The following is a 21,110-nucleotide window of genomic DNA, read 5'->3' as shown; positions in this document are numbered from 1 at the left end:
CCTTTAAGGGCCATGCCCAAGTCATATGGAAGTTTCCAAGCTAGGGGTCAAATCAGAGCTATAGCCACCAGCCTACACCACAGCCCACAGCAATGTCGGATCCTTAACCCACTGAGCGAGACCAGGGATTGAACCTGAGTGCTCATGGATACTAGTCAGATTCATTTCCAAAGAGCCACAACAGGGAACTTCCCTACTGCTTATTATCTCTGATGGTATTAACTCCAGAGTCTTTTAATTGGTTTCCTTTCTTCACTCCTTCTCCCTTCCATTTCAGCCTTCAAACCTCAAAGTACAAGAAAATCATGCCACTCCCTTACTAAAAGCTATGATGGATCTACAAAGCCTACATTCTAAATTCTTTAGCAAGTAATCAAGGTCATCCGAATTAGCCCCAGCTTATCTTTCTAGACTCATCTACCACTACAGGACCTCATCATCCTACACTCTAACCACTGGGTATAAACCATTCCTCTGGAATACTCTGTACTCTCCTGCCTCCACAAATACAATTGTTTTTGTTTACCTACCACCTTGAAGTGAGGGGTAAAGTCATATTTATCATTTAACTACAGGGCTTAACACACTACTTCTCATAGGATAGGTCAAATAATTGTTTAATCAACTCCTCAACTTCACCTATCAATAGTCTACTCATGCCCTGAAAACAGCCCTCTAGAATAAACTCTAATAAAGTATTTTCAATCCCAGCTTTGCCACCTCCCCGAAGTTAGGTAGCGCTCTTCTACACTCCCCTAACACTCTACAGAAAAGCTTATCGCAGTAATCCTCAAAATATGCACCCTTAGCACATCCAGTTGATCCTTGAACAACAGGGATTTGAACTGCACACAGATATTTTTCAAGTATAAATACTACAGCACTACACGATCCTCAGTTGGATGAATCCATATGTGGATGGGGAGTAATCAAGTATATGAAGGGACTTAGGAGGGCCAAGTTAGAAGCAGATTTTCCACTGCAAGAAGGATCAGTAATCCTATTCCTCACATTGTTCAAGGGTCAACTGTAGTTATTTCATGAGCTAAACCAAGATGTATCATCAAAAATCCCAAAAAGATTATGTTCTCCCAGTTTGTAGGGGGAAAAAACTGAGGTACCAGATAAAATCGCCAATTAGGGGTTTCTTCTCATAATATGTTTTAAGCCTTTTGGGTTTCTTAGCAAAAAATCATAAAACTAAATACATCAATGTTTTAGGACATTCTGCTAAAATAGTCCCATGACTTCCAGGTGTTCTTACAATGAACAAGTTTGAAAATCACAGTTTTACACATTTTACCTTTTACCATTACTGTGTATGTGCCATTTTTTAAACTTTTTGGGGCTGGAACTGTGCCCTAAGTCACAGAACAAAGTAGGTGCTCAATAACTGTCTTGTTCATTGAAATCCTTCATCCTTTCACCACTGTACTTAAACCTTTTCTGAACCTTCTAAAATATCATTTTTTAAAAGAATGGCGATTATAATAATAGAATTACATGGAGTATCAAGTTCTGACATTCTAGAGTTCCGAACAAGAAGCAAATCCAGATTCTACTACCACTGGTCCCCAATTTTTGAAGATTTACATAAAAAATAATTACAGAATCCAGTAGGGGTGGGGGAGTTGGGCTACTAAGTAGAAAGAAGCATCTTGCTAAAATTTCCAATTAATTTATTGGTTTTAACTGAGAATAAGTCAACAAAATTAGATTTAACTGAGTCTATAAAATCCATTTGTATTTCAATTACTACTTGTACATATCTACTTTGAAATTTTTGAGGCTTCATGATGATGTTTTTGTACTCTAAAATAGTAACTCATAAAAAATAGTACTACAAGTACAATCTCTATTTTGAAATTTAAGGTTTCATGATGATGTTTTGTACCAAGAAAAATATTCTGTTTAAGTTTAAACTACAAATATAATCTTAAACTATAATCTTTATATTTTAGGAACTTTTTTTTAGAGCCCATTACATTTACCATGTTTTACAGCAACTTAATTCAGAAATTAACTATAGTTTTAACAAGGTTATATTATATTCAAGCTTATTTTCACCAAAATATTACTTTAAATCACCAAAATTAAAATTTCAATTTCAGTTCTGTTGGGGTCATTGGTATTGCCTCTTATATAACTATAGTCTTTTAAAACTATACAGCAATATCCTTTAAGCTTTTGAAATTATTTTAAAATTAAAAAAAAAACAAAAAACAAAGCAACAAAACAAAAAAGGAGTTTCCTTGGTGGCACAGTGGATTAAGGATCCAGCATTGCCACTGCTGTGGTTCAAGATGCAGGTATGGCATGTATTTGATCCCTGACCAGGAAACCTCTGCATGCTGAGGGGTGTGGCCAAAGAAAAAAATTTTTTTTAATTTAAAAGCTTCCAAGAATATAACTTAGGAGTTCCTCTTGTGGCGCAGTGGTTAACGAATCTGACTAGGAACCATGAGGTTGCAGGTTTGATCCCCGGCCTTGCTCAGTGGGTTAAGGATTCGGCATTGCCAAGGCGACTCAGAGGTCGCAGATGTGGCTCAGATCCCGAGTTGCTCTGGCTCTGGCATAGGCCAGGGCTACAGCTCGGATTAGACCCCTAGCCTGGGAAACTCCATTTGCCGCGGGAACAGCCCTAAAAAAGGCAAAAAGAAAAAAAAAAAAAAAAAAATATATATATATATATATATACACATATATATAATTTAAAATTCAGAAAAGATAAATATTCTTATTAGGCATAACTAATTAATTATTAAGTAGTTTCTACTCCTTTCCACTTAGTAGATGATTTTCCCCTTATTTCTAATGCTAATTAAAACTTCTCTCAGTTGCCTCAAATAAATGAATGGGAATCCTTTATAAAATATAACTTTCCTTTTTTTTTTTTTTTTTGCCTTTTTTTAGGACTACACCCATGACATATGGAGGTTCCCAGGCTAGGGGGTCGAACTGGAGCTACAGCTGCCAGCCTATGCCACAACCACAGTAACACAGGGTCCGAGCCAAGTCTGCGACCCACACCACAGCACACAGCAACGCCAGATCCTTAACCCACTGAGCAAGGCCAGGGATCGAACCCGCAACCTCATGGGTCCTAGTTGGATTTGTTTCTGCTAAGCCAGGACAAGAACTCCTAAAATATAACTTTCTTAATAAATTTTTAAAAATATGTAACTCTCTTGAGAGCAGATATGCTAAGTTTCAGTCCTAGTTCTATCACAAATATTATATATAAAACATACTGTTACATGTTAATGTATATTATATAATAAAACTCTAAATTACTTATAGATATATACAAATAGTACTTATACATATATACAAATAGTACTTATACATATCTATAGGTATGACATAGGATTTATATAATACACATACATGTAATGCTATTATAAACATCACTAAGAGCAAACAAAAAAATTTAGAAATTTTAACAAGATAAAGAGAAAATATACTAAAGTTGTAATAATTTATTCCCTCTCCCCAACTGATTATTCTGCATACTTCCTGCAATGCAGACACTACTCTGGAGACCATATTGTAGCCAGAGAAGGTCTAAGTAGTTCTGAGAAACACTATGCTATTCCATGCCTATCACTCACTATAGTTTTGTATTCTGGAATGGCCCTTTCAGTCCCTCCCAAAAAAATCCAAAAACAATCTTCAACTTCTTTGAGAATCAGTTCAAGTATAAACTTCACTATACCTTTTAACTAGTCTTTTTTCCCTTTCTCCTTTCCTCCTTTCACTTGCCATCCCCAAGCTTACCTGCCCCACTTTAGATTCAGGTCTCCTCCAACCTCTTTAATCTCCCCTGAACATTATTTATATGTCCATTATAGAAACATCATCTTTTTCTGGGTCTTTTTCCCTGCTCAACTATATACCACTATATACTCAACAATATACCTGCTCAACTATATAATAAAGAACTTCTTTCTTGGATATCAGGGACATGAATGTCTAGCTCTGGCAGATACTCACAATTATTAAATTATTACCTGTAAAATCAATACTCTCATAGCACAGATTAAGAAACTGAGATTCAAAAAAAAAAAAAAAAAAAGAAAGAAAGAAACTGAGATTCAAGTTACACAATGTGCCCAAGGTACTAATGCCAATGGGCTGCTCTGTAATGATAATGTGGTTTCCTATCTAATATTTCATTGCTTGCTCACTAAAAGGCTCAGCCATATATACAGCAGCTGTAAAATTCTTACAGTAAATCTTAAAATAAGGGTTAATTCCATATCTTACAAAATATGCTAGAAGACAAAAGACAACAAATGATATCATCTAAGTGATTGTTCATTACTAAAATACCATATATGACTTATTTATAAATAAGGATTTGAGTCATCTATTTTCTGAATATCATATTCATGTGGACAGTTTAGAGAATATTGTTCTGGAGCATCTGTGTATGCTAATTGCATACCAAAGAGTTATAATCTATGCTTTATCTTAAAGTTGTGCCCACTCAAAGCATTTATTTAGTAATGACTCAGATTTTAGGTTAGTACAGAAAAAGAAATGACTTCCTAGTGTCTACAAGTGTAGTTTGGCAAACCTATTATTTACAAAATGTTTGTATACATCAAGTACAAAAAAGTGAGGGACTTGAAATCTTTTTTTTTTTTTTTTGGCCATTTCTTGGGCCGCTCTGGTGCATATGGAGGTTCCCAAGCTAGGGGTCGAATCTGAGCTGTAGCCGCAGGCCTATGCCACAGCCACAACAACATGGGATCTGAGCCACGTCTGCAACCTACACCACAGTTCACGGCAATGCCGGATCCTTAACCCACTGAGCGAGGCCAGGGATCAAACCCGCAACCTCATGGTTCCTAGTTGGATTCTTTAACCACTGTACCACCAAGGGAACTCCAAGGGACTTGAAACTTTATTATAATTAGCTGTTTGAGATCATCATATTACTTTTTGTTATAAAACTGCAAGAATTTTCTCTCTTGGACTACGAATGCCAGGAATATATTATGTTTATAAACAACAGAATATTTTAAGTTCTAAGTATGGATGTTATTAGATCATATGGGAATATATAGTATTTTGAACATGTGTCACTAGGAACGATTCTAAACATTTAGAGATTTACATTTACATAAAAGAGAAACAGGCTCCTTGCTCTTTTGTAGGACTCAAGAAATATTAATTATATACACAACTCTTGTGGAAAACACCTATAATTATTCAGATTATTAGCACTTTCATGCAGCCATTCTCCAGTTTAACTCTAAATCTGTTTCCAATCTGTAAAATTGGATGGTTGAACTAAATGAACTCTATGGCTTTCTTTCAGGTCCAAAATCTTGTGCTATCATTTTGGAATAAATTAAAAATAATGACATGTGAATGGACTGTTTCTTATATGAGTAATAACTATAAAACACACAACTATAACGTCACTAGATAAAGTATTAAAAGTAATTTACAAGGCAAATTTGTAAATTATTAGATTACCAAATAATTCCACATGATGAAAGGATTCAAGAACAGGTTCCTTAGTTTAAACAGAGCTGCCCTATGAGTTAAGCTCTATGTTAACCATTGTTTTCAATGAAAGAAGTCACTGATATTCTGGAAAATAGCATATGGGAGGCCAGTGACAAATAAGATTATTTTAAAATTACAATTATAAATCAAGGAACAAAAATTAACACAGCTTTTCAGGAGATATTCAATAAAAGCAATATAACACAACACTTCCCAGTTTCAGATATGAGAATATTCAACTACCACTACAAGAATTATAATGGTTATAACTTATATTGAGCAAACTTCAGGACTGGCACTTCAGATGTTACATTTATTAATTCATTTAATCCTAAAGCAATCCCATAAATTAGATACTGTCATTATTCCCATTTTACAGATGAGGAAACTGAGGCCAAAAGGTAAAGAGACTTGTTAAGTTCGCTTCCGCTAGTATAGTCAAACTACTGGTTCATTTCAACCACAATTTCCAACAACATTCTATTAGTTTTCTATTCCTAGAGAATTTCTACTAGAAAAATTAATTTGGCTCATATCTATCATAGAATTATAAATTAATGTGTTTATTTTAGTAGCCATCAATAAGCATTTCCTCCTACAGAAAAAAATAATTGACTCTGGATATGAGTGGAGTATACCAAGAGCATGCTGCTATCTGAACTGCATACGACTTCTGATAGAATAAGCACTCCATAAATCTCCAATGACCGATTTGAGTAGTAAAACAATACAATTACTTTTTAATAGTTTCAAACGACATTTTCGCACGAGCCAAAATTATCTAACGATATTTCACTCTAAAATATTTCATGCCAAATAAAGACGTTTAAAAACTTCATGCCAAAACTGCCTAAAAGTTGCAGGTCCAACCAACTTCCACCCCACTAAAACTTTTCCTCTCCCTACCCTTATGGGCACCATTTCACTTTAAATCTACGAACTTTACCTGCTCCTAGGCTCTCAGGAACTCGGCTTCCTTCTCAACTTCTTCACGCCGGGGCTTCGGAGCTTTCAGCCCACACCCACCACACCCCTGCAGGCCCCCGCCCAGCGCTGCTCCTCCTCCCGGGGTTCTCCAGCACCGACTCAGCACCTATCAGCGACGCCCCCCGGTCCCAGGCCCAACCCATCCTCGGACACGTGCAAGGGTGTGTTTGTGTCAGTCAGTCAGTCCCACCGGGGACCCGACTCACTCACCGAGAGAGAAGCGCCAACTTCTGCTCCAGCATCATCTCCAGCTTCTGGCCCTGTTTGGAGATCCAGTGGTCCACTCCATGAAGGCGGTAGCATGTCTCCAGCATCAACCTGAAGTCCGCCACGAACTCGGTGATGCCCCCGTACTGGCCGCTGGCGAACTTCTCCTCCATCTTCAACAGACACATGCCCTGCCTAGGCTGCTGCAGGAGGGCGCGACTGCCCCGTCCCCCGCTGCGCGGCCCCTCGGCCGCCTCCTCCTCCCCGACGGCAACGCCCCCCAAGGGCTGCAGGAATGGGGCGGTGAGGCCCCGGTGTTTCTCCTGCAGGAACTCGCCCAGGATGCGGTAGCCCTGCTGCAGTTCGTAGGTCAGCTCCTGCTCCCTGCAGCCACCGCCCCGGACCACCATCGTCTCCTCCTCCTCTCGGTCGTCCGCGTCCTCCCGCGAAGAGTCACTCCTCCCTCGGGCCGGCCCTGAGGCCGGGGCCGCCGCTGCCACCTCCTTCTCCTCGTCGTCCTCTTCCTCCGCCGTCGGTGGCGGCCGCTCCTCCTCCCCGGCCGGCTCCATCTCCCCCGGCGTCCCGGGCACGCTCATGCCCCCGGCAGGCCCAGGTTGGGCGGTGTGGAGCGGCCGCTCGAGGCGCCAGGACACGCGTGAGCGCGGGCCGCTTCCTCAGGGCTCGGCTGCGCCGCGCAGCCTCAGCCGCATCGGGTCTCGCTCTCCTCAGCCGCCGGCTCCGCTTGGTGCGCGCGGGGGTCTCTAGCTCGCCGCCGGCGGGGCGGGGTTACATGGCGCGCGGGGGAGGGGGGGAGAGAAGAGGAGAGCCTAGGTGCCCTCCTCTCCCCTCCCCCCGGTGGCGGCGCGCGCGCGGCACTCGCTTGCCTCACCCCTCCGCGCCCCGCCCGGCCGCTCTTCACCCGCCAGGCCCGGCTTGGCCTCCGCGGCCTCAGCGCCCCACCCCCTCCCGGGCCTGCTAGGGGGCTGGGAGGGGGCGAGGAGGAAGAGGAGTTTTTCTCTCGCCTCCCGGGAGGGGGCCGAAGCGCTGGGCCGCGGCGGCTCGGGCTCCTCCTCCTCTCCCTCACACCCCTTCCCGCCCCTTTCTACCTGCGGGGGACCCGGGCAGGAGGAGGCGGTGCGCGGACAGGGCCGGCGACAACTGTCAGTTAGAAGCCCTGCTGGGCGGAGGAAAGCGGGGGAAGAGGAGGGGCAGGCAGAGAAGGGGGAGGGCACTCAGGCCCCCCCTCCCGCGCCAGGTTGGGGCAAGCTACGCAAAGAGGCAAAAGAAAGAGGCACCGTCGCCATACGTGGTGAGCATGCGCAATAGAACACCACCACCCCCACTTTATTTCCCGTCCCGCCCCGCTACGCAAAAGCGAGGACTGGTCTCAGCTATAGGGCCTGAGGCTTGGTAGGTTGCGCGGACTAATGATGTCATCATTTTGTAGACGACTGTAATGGGCAGAGTAGAGGGGGAAGCAAAGCGCCTGCGCAGCTTTGCTGGCCAGCTCCGGAATGTTTTAAAAGCAGGTGGTTCGGAGAGGGTTATTTCTTTTGCGAAACTTTTTAGCGCTCCAAATTAAAAAGTTAATCCTGAAGGATCTTGCTAGGTAACCTTCGGTGATGGAAAATGAATAGTAAGAAGACATGAAACGTAAATCCTAATCCGGCTGTAAAAGGATAAGGGGGAGTGTGTTCTCTCTGCCGGTTTTTTAAACTAGAATTTTGAAAAGTTTAGAAAGGAGGTTCAAGGACTCGACTAACTGAAATATAAATATATGCTCACATCCAAAAGAAAAGGAGATGATCTGCAGAACTCGAGTTTCTGAAAACTCTTGTCCCCAGGTCTTAAAAATAACTCCCCATTTTGGATATTAATCCTACGTTTTGCGTTAAAGTTAAAAAAATTTTTCCACCCTCTCGATTCTTGATATCTGCTAAGAGAAAAGGAAGGAAATGGAACCTCTTTCTAAAAACTTTTGGGACTAGAACAGTCTTCACATATTTCAAATCTAAGCTGTGTAGCATTAAAGAGCAAGACGTTAGCATGACCTTACAATCTTACTACACACTTAAAAATTACTGTTTGGGGACTGCCTAAAAAGTGACTCATCATTCCATTATTTTATATATTCCTTCAAGTGAGGACAAAGGAACTATTCCATAAGGCAGATATGAATGGCTTTTCGTGTTCTATTTTAAAGACACGCATATTACTTATAAGAATGCTGCTGCTTTTAGCCTGAAATTAACAAAATCGAAACTAGAAAGCAAGCATTTTAAAAGTAAAAGCTGAGAGTTCCCGTTGTGGCAGTGGTTAACGAACCTGACTAGGAACCATGACATTGCAGGTTCGATCCCTGGCATTGCTCAGTGGCTTAAGGATTCCGCGTTGCGGTGAGCTGTGGTGTAGGTCGCAGACGCGGCTCGGATCCCTCGTTGCTCTGGCTCTGGCGTAGGCCAGGGCTACAGCTCGGATTAGACCCCTAGCCTGGGAACCTCCATATGCCGCTCTGGAAAAGGCAAAAAGACATAAAAATAAAATAATAAAAGTAAAAGCTGTGTAACTAGAGATAAACTGACTCTTTGAGATTGTTTACTTGCCGTTAATGTTTACTTGCCGTTAATGTGGGCCTTTAAGGCACTGACAAACTTGAAAACTTAAGGTGTTTTTTTTTTTTGGGAGGGGGCCGAAGTTAAATAGCAGTCTTAGGTAAAATGGCTAAGTGGAACACTTTTGAGGTTTTAGGGTACTGACACCCTCCCCTACACACACACCTTATCTAGTTTTCAAGGTTTCCTCTCAGCAGTCATTTGTAATTTATTAGACATTTATAGCATCCTCTCTTCTCAGTGCCCATAAATGTACCTCAGCTTAAAAACAAAGGCAGAAACCAGTCTTGGAATGGCAACCAAAAATGTGTCTGACTGGACCTCCCTCAATTTCCTTTGACAAAGCCCAAGAAATCTGGACCCATCCTACCCCAGTAAATATCCCCTCTTCTCTTTAGCTACCAACCCTATTTAATGACTCAGATATTAGCTTGCATATATTGAACCCTGTGCCACTAAGCGCTTTATATTCATTACCTCCTTTAATTCTCACAATCCTATGAGCTAAGTATTATGCCCGTTTCACAGATGGAGAACTGATGCTTAGGTAAAAAAATAGTTTGCCAAAATTCAGGTCTAGGTCTGAATAGTTCATAATTTTTCAGGTCCCTAATTCCAAGTCATCTGGCAGATTTTTCAATTCTTCATTCACAAGAGTGTTGGGAATTGCTAAAAAATGTTGATGAAGGGCTTCTTAATTAAGGGATACTAATTAAAATAAGGTGGTGCAGGTGAGTTGAAGGAACCTCAGCTATAGGTCATGGAGAGGCCAAGGTGACTATGATCTTAGCTATTATGAAAGTATGACTATGGAGTTCCTGTAGTGGCACAGCAGAAACGAAACCGACTAGGAACCATGAGTTTGCGGGTTCCATCCCTGGCCTCGATCAGTGGGTTAAGGATCCGGCGTTGCTGTGAGCTGTGGTGTAGTTCACAGACCAGGCTCAGATCCTCCGTGGCTGTGGCTATGGCATAGGCTGGCAGTAACAGCTCTGATTAGATCACTAGCCTGGGAAACTCCATATGCCACAGGTGCCGCCCTAAAAAGACCAAAAAAAAAAAAAAAAAGAAAAAGAAAGTATGATCAGCTTTTTGGACTTAAAAAAGTTATACACAGAATATATTGGTTGTAGGTAAATTAGAAAACATAAATGAAAAGAAAAACTGCCTTTTAATCCCACAATCCAGACAAAAACTCTATAATAATTTGTGGTGGGATTTTTCTATTTATTCATCTACACTTTAAAAATTTATCTTTTTTTTTTTCTTTCTTTTTCTTTTTTAGGGCCAGACCCACAGCATATGGAGGTTCCCAGGCTAGGAGTCCAATCAGAGCTGTAGCTGCTGGCTACACCGAAGCCACAGCAACTCGGGATCTGAGCTTCGTCTGCAACCTACACCACAGCTTATGGCAATGCCATGATCCTTAACCCACTGAGTGAGGATAGGGATCGAACCTGCGTCCTCATGGACGCTAGTCAGATTCGTTTCCACTGAGCCACGACAGGAACTCCTAAAAATTTATCTTAAAATTGTGAGTATACTGCACCTAATGTCCTTTTCTTTTTTCCCTCATTAACAATAAATAATTGTAGGGAATGGACAGGAATTAACATCTAAAATCTCAACTTCTTATCTCTGTCTACACTGGCCTAGATGGCCTGCTCATGAACTGGAAGGAGGTGAAACAGGGAGATTCTAATGCAAAAGGAATTCCAAAAACCACAAAAAAGAACACAGCAGAGATAAAAACACCAACACAATACAGCTACCATTTATTAAGCACTTATTAGGTCTTAAATATTTACTAAATACTTTACATACATACTACTCACAGTAGCCCCAGTAAATCATGACAGATGTATTTGTTCTTAAATTTTGGATCAATAACTTGTTGAATAGAAAGATTTTTTCCTATCCTACAAGAAGCCTGACATTAAAGACCAACATTCCAATTAATGTAATTAACCCTAGATTTATAGAACTGTTTTCTCACAATGCACACCTACTTCTAAATGACTGTCTTAAAACTGTTTTCTTTTTCCTGTTTAAAGATAAAATTAATTTTGCTTCCCTTTCATTATCACAATAGAACACTCCTATTAGAATGCTACCATACAATCTATTAAGAACTTCTCCAAAGTAGAAATCTATTTAAGCCCCAATTTCAATCAGGGCTTTTCTTCTTGTTGAACTGCTTTGTGGGGGAAAATGGCATACATATACAATGCAATATTCTGCTCAAACACATAATATTGACGACTCCCATAAATATTATTTACCATTTGTCAAACACTGTGTTGCAGTATGTTACATGCTACCAATGTTAGATATACCAGGACACCCTTTTCAGTAACCATGGTTCTTAGAAGCCTGGATAACTTTTAAAAAAAGAGAGAGAGAGGCCAGCCTGACTAAGATTTTAAAATTCTAACTCTCTGGACACCTTGGGAACTAGAATATGGATACACCTCACTGAGTCTCAGGAGGGCGTTATTACAAAGTTCATATATAAGAGAACACTGCACACATCCACTGTGATATCTCAAAACTCTTCCAATTTCAGCATCCTTCTGTTACTATGAATATTAGGAGTATTATCAAGGAGGAATTAGCCCACCACTATATTCTTCACACACAATTCCAAAGATGATTGTTGTGGAAGTTCTCCTATCCCATATCTGTGAGCTCTTAGTATCTTGTGGTAGGCAGCATGACATCTTGATACCAAATATACTGCTTGCCCAGCATCAGTAACTCAGATAAAACAGCAACAATTTATATACTTCACATCAACTAGATGAAATGTGACAGACATTCTAAGACAACAGAAGAACAGGTTATCACCCAGGCTTGTGTTTAAGAGATAAAACATGCAAGGTGAACAGAAGCTGTAACACTGACTAATTCTGGAGAAACATGAGGAAGGTACATAAGTGGCTTTGCAAGGGGAGAACAGTGTTCTCAATCATAATGGAATCCACTCATAGCACTTATTTTGAGTTACTTTTATTGTAGAGAATATTCAAATAATAGTAAAGTGCTTCAAGCAAAATTTAGCAACTCCTCTAAGGCCTCCTGCTGCTCATTATCAAGTTGGGAAATGCATTCCAACCATAATTCTTCAGAAGTCTGTACCTGACGCACAACATTAGCTAGGCGTTTGGCACAAGGCTCTTCATAGTTAATAGTCTCATTAATTTTCCCTTCTGCAATTATACTGATTATTTTTGGAAGATTAGAATTATTTGGACCAAGTACAACCGGGTGGTTACTTTCAATTAAGTCACAGAGAAAACTCAAAGTCTGAATAGCTTCCTCTTTATCCTCATGCAATGGAAGCCATGATAACCAGTGTGGAAGAACTTCATCTACATTTACACAGTTAGGCTTAAACCTCAAAATCTTCCCTACTGCTGAGATACAGTTCTCTGTAGCAATGACATTTTTTTTGGTTTTGGAGTTTGCACACTTAATAACTTTTACCAGCAGCGGAACAGCTTCAGAACATAAAGAACGATAATCATCTCCACCAAACTGCGCCATAACACCCAGGCCATAAGCAGCAGCTTGCCTGACTTCAGGGTTGTTGTCTCGCATATTTAGCAGCATTGGCCACCGAAAATGTTCCACGTATTTAAATGAGGTTGGACTGCAGTGTTCTATGATATCATCAAATATGCACAATCCCCACTGTCTGTCTGGCCATGGCCTGTTAGAACAAATTAGATTTACAATTAATGGAAGCAGCTGTTCAAACCATGGTAAAATCTTTTCTTTATAAGTACTAAATAATGAGTGCAAAATATCTGATACTTTGGTCAGAATATAAACATCACATTCATCCTCATCTTGCAGAGACATTTCAACTTGTTGGTCGTAGTTTTCTTCCCGTCTTTTAACCTGTCTCAATTCTTGGTTTTTAAAGTGCCCTTCAAGTTTCGCTTTTAGTATTTCTCCCAGCTCTTCCAAGTGTTCATCATTAAGGCACCCATCTCCCATTACTTCAATGGACTTTGCAAAAGAATTCATTATTTCTGAGAGTACATCTGTATCAGGTTCAGTCCCAATAGCCTTGATTAAGGGATCACATATGAACTGCCACATCTGTGAAAGATACTCTGGGCCACGAATTCGTGCACATTCCAGAAGAAAAGGCATGGACTCTGCTGCTGCCACTCGAACGTTGTCATGGAAATAAAATTTCAGTAAAGGAACCATCAGTTTTACAACTTGTTCTGTATATCCCACAAATCCTTCCCTTAACTCCTTAGCATAATAAACCAACATCTGGCAAGCAGTTGCTTTTGCTTCAAGCCCTGAAGTTTTAATTCCAAAACTTTGCTGGTCTCCAAGATTTACAAATTGCCATCCATCATCATCACTCATATTCTCCACATCTTGTGTGTCTAAGAGAGCAACATCAGGTTTAGCTGAAGCAGTCTTAATAAGAGGCTCAATAACTAGTGGAAGGTACTGTTGAAAATCATTTCCAAGAATTTTACACATTCTAGCCCATGCGGGAATCATGTAAGAGGTCTGAGGGTCATCATCTTCCATATTATTTAAGTCTGATTGTGTCTTCAACAATAGTTGCATCACATTTGATGCATCTTGCATAAATTTTTCCTTCCCAACAGCAAGACCAACATGGCTAATGCATTCAATAGTTTTTCCTTTCAGAAGCTTGAGTTCCTTTTGAACAGCAAGCTCAACAATATGCTTCAGTGAGGGCATAAATATATCATAATATGGAACAAATTTTTCTTCTATTGTATCTGCAACTGAGGCAATGGTTGTCACAAGCTGTTCCAAAGCCAACTTAGTTCCATTGCGAATCAACTCTTGAAGTTTAATCACCAAGATGGAATGTAGATTTCTCACCATACTATCCAAATATAGGACAAGCAATGATTTGGGACAGTCTTCAATAAAAATAATAAGTGCAGAAGCTGCATGTGACTGTACACGCTGATTACCTTGATTTTCCATGGTACGCAACAGAGCAGCAATCACCGTCTCATGGAATTTCTTTTGGAAGTTAGGTGCAAAATCTGTAGCCATCTGTCCAAGTGTAGTACAGGCTGCAGCCCTCACCCTTGGATGAGGATCCTGAAGAAAAAGCAAAACAGAGTTAACTGTTTCATCTAGAATTGATTCCATTTGCTGATGGCATCCTTCTCCAATAGCAGATAAGGCCATTAATCCAGCATGTCGATATTTCCAGTCAGGGCTCTGAAGCATCTGCATGATATGCTCCTTAGTCATTGGTAAAACAAGTTTTCCACCGAGCCCACAAGCCAGTCTATCTAGTGCACTCTCAGCAGCAACTGCATTGCTGTCAAAATCATCTTCTTCCATTTCATCAGCATTTACCCAGTCCTCATCATCTTGAAGATCAACCATCATTGCTAATATATGAGGAATTGCCTGTGCAATAATATTTGTATGTTTTTTCAACATTGGGGTTGCAGTTTCAGATAAAGTCACTATCACTTCAAGAGCCAGCTGGCGTTGCAGATTACTAAGTCTGGAGTCTCCACATAACTTTAGACTCAATTGAAGAGTATCTTCTAAATAAGGACCCAAATATTTAGGTACAGTATCTGCAATCTCAACAAGGGACTCTAGCACTGAATCATCATCCTGGTAGCATGAATCATTCACAGCCTGTAAGATTCCAGGAAGCAAGTCTGCAAAGTCTTTGAAAAGAGCAATATTATTCTCATTAGCAAGTACAAATGCAGCTGCAGCTCTAGCAGATAATGTCCTGATTGCTGGATGTTCTTGATCTTGAATACACTGGTCCAACAACCGTTTGATGATATCCAAATCATGCCGTTCTTGGTTCCCAAAAATTCCAGGAAAGTGCCAAAAAACGTGAAGTGCAACTTCCCATAGAACAACATTTTTAGAGTGGATTGAATCAATAAGGAACTTCAGACCTTCCGGCCAGTGGTTAGTGCCATCCTCATCTATCAAATTCCTCGCCAGCACTGCAAAAATATCACAAAGTTTTTTCCTCATGCTAGCATGTGTTTCTAACTTAACGGCCAGTATTAGTTCAATCTTGACGTCCCTCTGAACATCAGAAGGCAGATTTGGATAGACTTCCTCAAACCCAGATGACAAAAGCCGTCGTAGCAGTGCGGCAGCCATTTGTCTCACCTCAAAACCTGCTCTTCTATTTCTGACGGCATCTAAGAGGAATGTAGTCTTACACAGACCTGGGATATTTTCATAGATTTCCTCTGCCTGCCTCCGCACCATACAGCTTGGATTGATCAGGTTCTTCAGAAGCTGGTAAAACTCTTGCTTTCCCGACACAGCCGCCGGCACTCCCGCAGACCCGGACGCCGCCATCGCGTTCTGTCAAAGCCACCGCGACAGGGAGGGAGGGCGGTGGGGGGGGGTGGTCTGAGGCTCGAAATAGTGACGTCATCAAGGCGCCGGGTGGAGATGGGCGGGGGGGGCGTGGAGAGCCCGGTGGCGGGGAGGGTCACCCTCCATCTTTTTTCCAGTGAGATGAAAGTGCAGCCGCAGAAGAGAAAAAAAAAAAGTATGCTGTTGATTGTATTAGGATGGAATTATGGGTGATTTTTTTCCCTTCTGGTTTATTTCTAAACTATCTATTGTTACACTGCTAATTTTAAAACAATTAGGTACTCCTTGAAAATTGCTAAGTGAAAGAAGATCATAAAATGTTACGTGTTGTGTAATTCCAATTATAGGAACGGTCTTAACCAGGCAAATCCATACAGAATGTAAATTAGTGTTTGGCAGTGGTTGAGGGAAAAGAAGAATAGAGAATGAGTACTGGGGCGGTGGCGGGGGTGGATGGGTGTGAAAATGAGGAATTGATTGTGGTGATAACTGCACAACTCTGTGTATTAAAAACCATTGAATTGTACAGTTTAGATTGGTGATTTGTATGGTATGTAAGTAATACCTCAATAAAGCTGTTTATCAAATAAGTGTAATAAAAGATAAAGGCAATGATTACCACCCCACCACTACACCAAATGCAGTAAAGCAGTGGTTCTCAGTCTCAGGTGTGTGCCAGAATCATTTGGCCTATGGATTATAATACAAAATGAGAAAGACAAATGAGGAAAGTATGGTGGGGAGTGACCTGGGATAGTAATCAGAACACTAGAATCCTGGTCTTGTCTCTAAATTGATTTTGTACCCATGGTCATGTCACTTGAGACTTTCTTTGCAAATGGTAAAATGCTTTCACAGTTTTTTAGTAGGAAGCTGCTGAGATTATTCTACGAAATAAATGCCCCCGAGTCTAAATGTTATTTCTTTAACTCATGTGTGTCAATCAAAAACAATGATCATTCCTGTAACAATGATTAGATCTTACTTTTGTATTAGTGCCCTGCCACTCTTCATTTTGATGGTTATACAGGTTTTCAAGGTTAGTAGGATAGGTATTATACTAACTTTAGATGAGAATAGAAATTCATGCAAGTTAAGGGATTTGCCTAAAATGACACAGCCGGAATCTCAAATCCACCACTTCTGAAAGCAGCACCAATGCTCTTTCACCATACCACTTCCACATAATTACTCTTGGTTTTGCAACATGATCAAAGGCCTTCGCTTACTGTAAGGTTATCTTAAACATCTCCAAATGGGCTTAATTTTAATTTTGTAACATGCTGCTGCACGTACCCATGAAGAGAGAAAATCACAGTTTTAACGTTTTAACCGGATTATAGGAAAAGCAATCTCTTAAATGACATTGTAATATGTAATACTGTGCTCATTTAGGAAAAAACCTAATTCTCTAAACAGTGTTTCTTATTCTGTAGACCATAAGCAAACTGGGTCAGAATTACTTGACAAGCTTATTTTAAATACAGATATTAGGGCCCGAGTTCTGAACTACTGAATCAGAATTTCTGGGGCATGCAACCCAAGAATGTTGAATTTAATTTTTTTATTTTTTATTATTTAAAAAAAAAATTTTTTTTTAAACAAGTGGCCTGCGGCATATAGACGTTCCCGAGCTAGGGGTCCAGCCACCGCCACTGTAGAAGCAATGCCAAGTAATGTTGTGAGCCACACGGGAAGTCCAAGAATGTCCAATTTTAACAAGCACACTGGGTTTTCACATGAATAGCAAAACTTGAGAACGAATGATGGGATCATTCCAAGATCTTGACTATGGTTCTGCCTCTTGCTCCACAGTCACTGGCTTTTTTACCATTCCTTGAAAAAGTCTAACTGCAGAGCCTTTGCATTTGCTGTTTCAGGAAATATTAATAAGTAGAGGTGGGGGGGGGACTTTCCTTAATACTATATCTATTAGCATATTAATGACATTGAAAACTAGGATGAGATATCACTAAAGACCCACCCTCCACAATATTTTAAATTTGTATCTAAGAATATTAAGCATTTGAAAGGATGTGGAACAACAGGAAACTCTATTTTTGGTGGTAGTATAATAGGTAAAATTACTCTGAAAAAATGTGTTTTGAAAATGCTGGGTTAACATTATGCAATTATTTGTTTATTCTCTCAGCATTCGCTGAGGGAATACTCAAAACATGGTGCTGTGTGCTAGGGATAAGATTAAATATATGAGGATTGAGTTCCTGTCATGGCTCAGTTGCAACAAACCTGACTAGTATCCAAGAGGACAAGGGTTTGATCCCTGGCCTTGCTCAGTGGGTTAAGGATCCAGTGTTGCCATGAGCTGTGGTGTAGGTTGCTCAGATCCCGTGTTGCTGTGGATGTGGTGTAGGCCAGCAGCTGAAGCTCCAATTCAACCCCTGGCCTGGGAACTTCCATATGCCTCAGGTGCGGCCCTAAAAAGACTATCTATAGATAGATAGATAGATAGATAGATAGATAGATAGATAGATAGATAGATAGGTAGATATAGATATATAGATATATAGATGCTCATGAAAGATAGTAAATGTCATATAGTGTAGTGAGCACTGTGGTGATAGGCCATCTACCATGGAACCACACAGGACTATGGAGGCAGCTGAGGGAGATCAGGCAAGGCTTCCCAGAGGTGGTAATATCAGGGCTGACTTTGGAAGGATGAATCTGTATTAACTATTTGAAGAAAGAGAAGAAGTTTCTAAGTAAAATAAGATCTATGTTCAAGTGCAGAAAGGCCTTACTGCCTAGTGCAGTCCATTCTGCCAGTTGTTCATTGCTGGATCATTGAGAATGGAATGTGAGGGGGTCTGGGAATGACAGGAGCCAGGAAAGAAGAAGGCAGAAAGTTATATAGAGGCCAGATCATGAAAAGTCTTATAGTCCAGGTTAAGAAATTTGGCTTTTTTTCCCTTAAGGTAAAGAGGAGCTGTTTAAGGATTTTAATCAAGAGCTGTGAAATAGGAATTCCCGTTGTGGCACAGTGGAAAAGAATCTGACTAGGATCTATGAGGTTGCAGGTTTGATTCCTGGCCTCGCTCAGTGGGTTAAGGATCTGGACTTGCTGTGGCTGTGGCGTAGGCTGGCAGCTACAGCTCTGATTTGACCCCTAGCCTGGGAACCTCCATATGCCACTGATACAGATCTAAAAAGAAAAAGAAAAAAAAAAAAAAAGGCTGTGAAATAACCCATTTGTAGAAAGATTACTTTAATGGTAATGTGCAAACTGAAGTTAAAGACTGGAGACATACAGGAGTTCAGTTAAGCTGAAAGTGTAAATTACACTAGTGGATGGAAAGAAAAGAGGGCAAGGATTGGAGAGATCTTAAGAGGTCATATCAGTTGCACCTCAGAGGAGAAGGAGAAGCCTAGGAAATCTCCCCGAGTTTTGGCCTGGGCATCTGGTTGGAGGTGCTGAAATTTACCTATTTCTTAACCTACATATAAATAAACAACAATATTAATGTAGACCAAAGGACTATTAACTCTTTCTGGGGGAAAAGAGGCTTTCCTAAGAAGGTGAGTACCAAAATCCATATTTTATTCCGTAGTTGCTCTCTCACTCTATAGTGATGGTCATTGTTACAAGAGTAAAGTCTAAACTGAATCCATTTTAGGAAAAAAAGTTATGTTCCTTTATTTTAGAAAAACACATGGATTTAAAATCTTAAAGTTCTTCCTTTCTAAATTGCATAATTCTATTCTATTTACTTTTTGCATTGTGATTTCCTTTTTATTTATTTTTTCCCCTAAGCAGCACATATCATACTGAAAATTTCAAGACTGGACTTGAAGATTTGGTTAGAGTTGAATAACTTGATTAAATTCTGTAATTAAAATTGGCTTTTAAAAATGTTTGCACTGTTGAGAGACCACTTAGGAATGTTTCCATAAGGTGGCTCAATAGTGGACAATTCAAGTGTTTATTAGCGGCTTACTAAGTGGGAAAGTGAAAAATAACTTGCAAATTTCTTCCAAGATCTGAGAGATTTAAAGTCAAATGAGGGGGGGAAATTAAATTGGACATACTTGACATTTTTTCAAGAATAACCCAGAATAAATAAAAATATATAAAACAATACTATGAAGTTTCCCACTGACCTAAGATGAGACAAATCTGAATATCAGAATAATGCCTGTGATGGATTAAAAAACTCTTCAGATATATAAGCAAAAGTTCTGAGTTTCTAATACTAACAAAAGCAACCAACTCATTGGTCATCTTTGGAGGTTGTTAGGTCACCAACTGAAAATTGATAAAGAAGAATAGTCAAGATTTTTCCTGCCTTTCTCTTACAAACTCTAGGATAACCAAATAGTGATCCACATTCTTCTTTATAGAATTCCATATAATAAGTGCACAACGGTGCTAAAATCAGAAAATTGCTGTAACTCCAAATGGAATAACAAATGTAGATGACAATAACCAATGGATGATAAAACCATGGAATGAAACATTGAGAACATGATAATAGATTAGGCTGAAACCACCTGAAGTTAATGATTAATCTTAGTATTATTAAAAGTGGGATAAACAAAAAATGTCATTTATATGTTGTCTTTTGGTATCACATTCTTACTTTCTCTAATTTGTTTTCTGATGCTAAGTTTAGGCTCTGGAAATAAAATTTCTTTCATAGCTGGATCTATGATAGTTTCCACCAGTAGGAGCCGCTAGAGATTGGAGGATGGAAAAGAGAGAAACGAGGAATCACCTTAGTGTTTTTCCTCTTCTTGTCTGGGTTGCAGCTCATTTCTTCTTGCATATGAATTTTTGGTTGTTCTACTTTTCTCCACTGAATAACCTTTACATCTTTGTTCAATATCAATTGACCATATACATGTAGTCCTATTTCTGAACCTTCTGTTCCATTTATTAATCTATATGTTTATCCTTACTCCAGTGCCACAGACTGTACAGATTACTATAGTTTTACAATAAATCCTGAACCAAAGTAATTATAGTTAGTGGTTCTAAAGATCACTGAACACTGAAATTTTTATAAAGTACTCTCTAGCCTTCCATAAATTTAAGTTTTGTTTTTGTTTTTGTTTTTTGTCTTTTTAGGGCCACATCGGTGGCATATGGAAGTTCTCAGGCTAGGGGTCAAATCAGAGCAGCAGCTGCTGGCCTAGGCCACAGCTACAGCAATGCCAGATCCGAGCTGAGTCTGTGACCTACACCACAGCTCAAGGCAACATCGGATCCTTAATCCACTGAGAGAGGCCATGGATTGAACCCATATCCTCATGGATACTAGTCAGTTTTGTTAATGCTGATCCACAATGGGAACTCCAATTTACGATATTTTTAAGCTGATTAAAGGGCATATGAATTTGTGGATTTGAGTATAATTAGGAACTTTTTGCATTCTATGT

At 40.1% G+C, this 21,110-nt stretch overlaps 2 protein-coding genes across 8 annotated transcripts in view; both read right to left on the bottom strand.

Annotated features, from left to right (window-relative positions):
* The window catches only part of KIAA2026 (KIAA2026 ortholog), a 113,237-nt gene extending 102,868 nt beyond the window's left edge, over positions 1-10,369 (bottom strand). For 3 of the 4 annotated variants that reach the window (XM_003121915.5, XM_005660127.2, XM_021063912.1), the window contains exon 1: positions 6,718-10,369. In XM_003121915.5, the coding sequence (XP_003121963.3) occupies positions 6,718-7,310 (593 nt within the window). In that variant the 5' untranslated portion in view covers positions 7,311-10,369. Of the gene's footprint in view, positions 1-6,466; positions 6,531-6,717 lie in introns of those variants that run through there. The other variant, XM_013993582.2, reaches the window with a different exon arrangement.
* RANBP6 (RAN binding protein 6) lies at positions 11,073-18,859 on the bottom strand. 4 transcript variants are annotated; one of them, XR_301309.3, is made up of 3 exons: positions 15,554-15,737; positions 14,306-14,438; positions 11,073-13,038 (listed from the first exon to the last, which is right to left on the bottom strand). XR_301309.3 is itself a non-coding variant. In XM_005660115.3 (2 exons), the coding sequence occupies exons 1-2, from the start codon at positions 15,687-15,689 to the stop codon at positions 12,372-12,374; spliced, it is 2,262 nt and encodes a 753-aa protein (XP_005660172.1). In that variant the 5' UTR covers positions 15,690-15,737; the 3' UTR covers positions 11,073-12,371. The 4 variants fall into 4 exon arrangements, 3 of the variants coding, with proteins under 3 accessions (XP_005660172.1, XP_005660173.1, XP_020919591.1); XM_005660115.3 differs by having other exon boundaries at positions 11,073-14,438; positions 15,495-15,737; XM_005660116.3 differs by having other exon boundaries at positions 11,073-14,438.

Source organism: Sus scrofa, chromosome 1 (assembly GCF_000003025.6).
Source record: "Sus scrofa isolate TJ Tabasco breed Duroc chromosome 1, Sscrofa11.1, whole genome shotgun sequence".
Classification (NCBI taxonomy): Eukaryota; Metazoa; Chordata; class Mammalia; order Artiodactyla; family Suidae; genus Sus; species Sus scrofa.
This window is presented reverse-complemented; position numbering and strand designations above follow the sequence as displayed.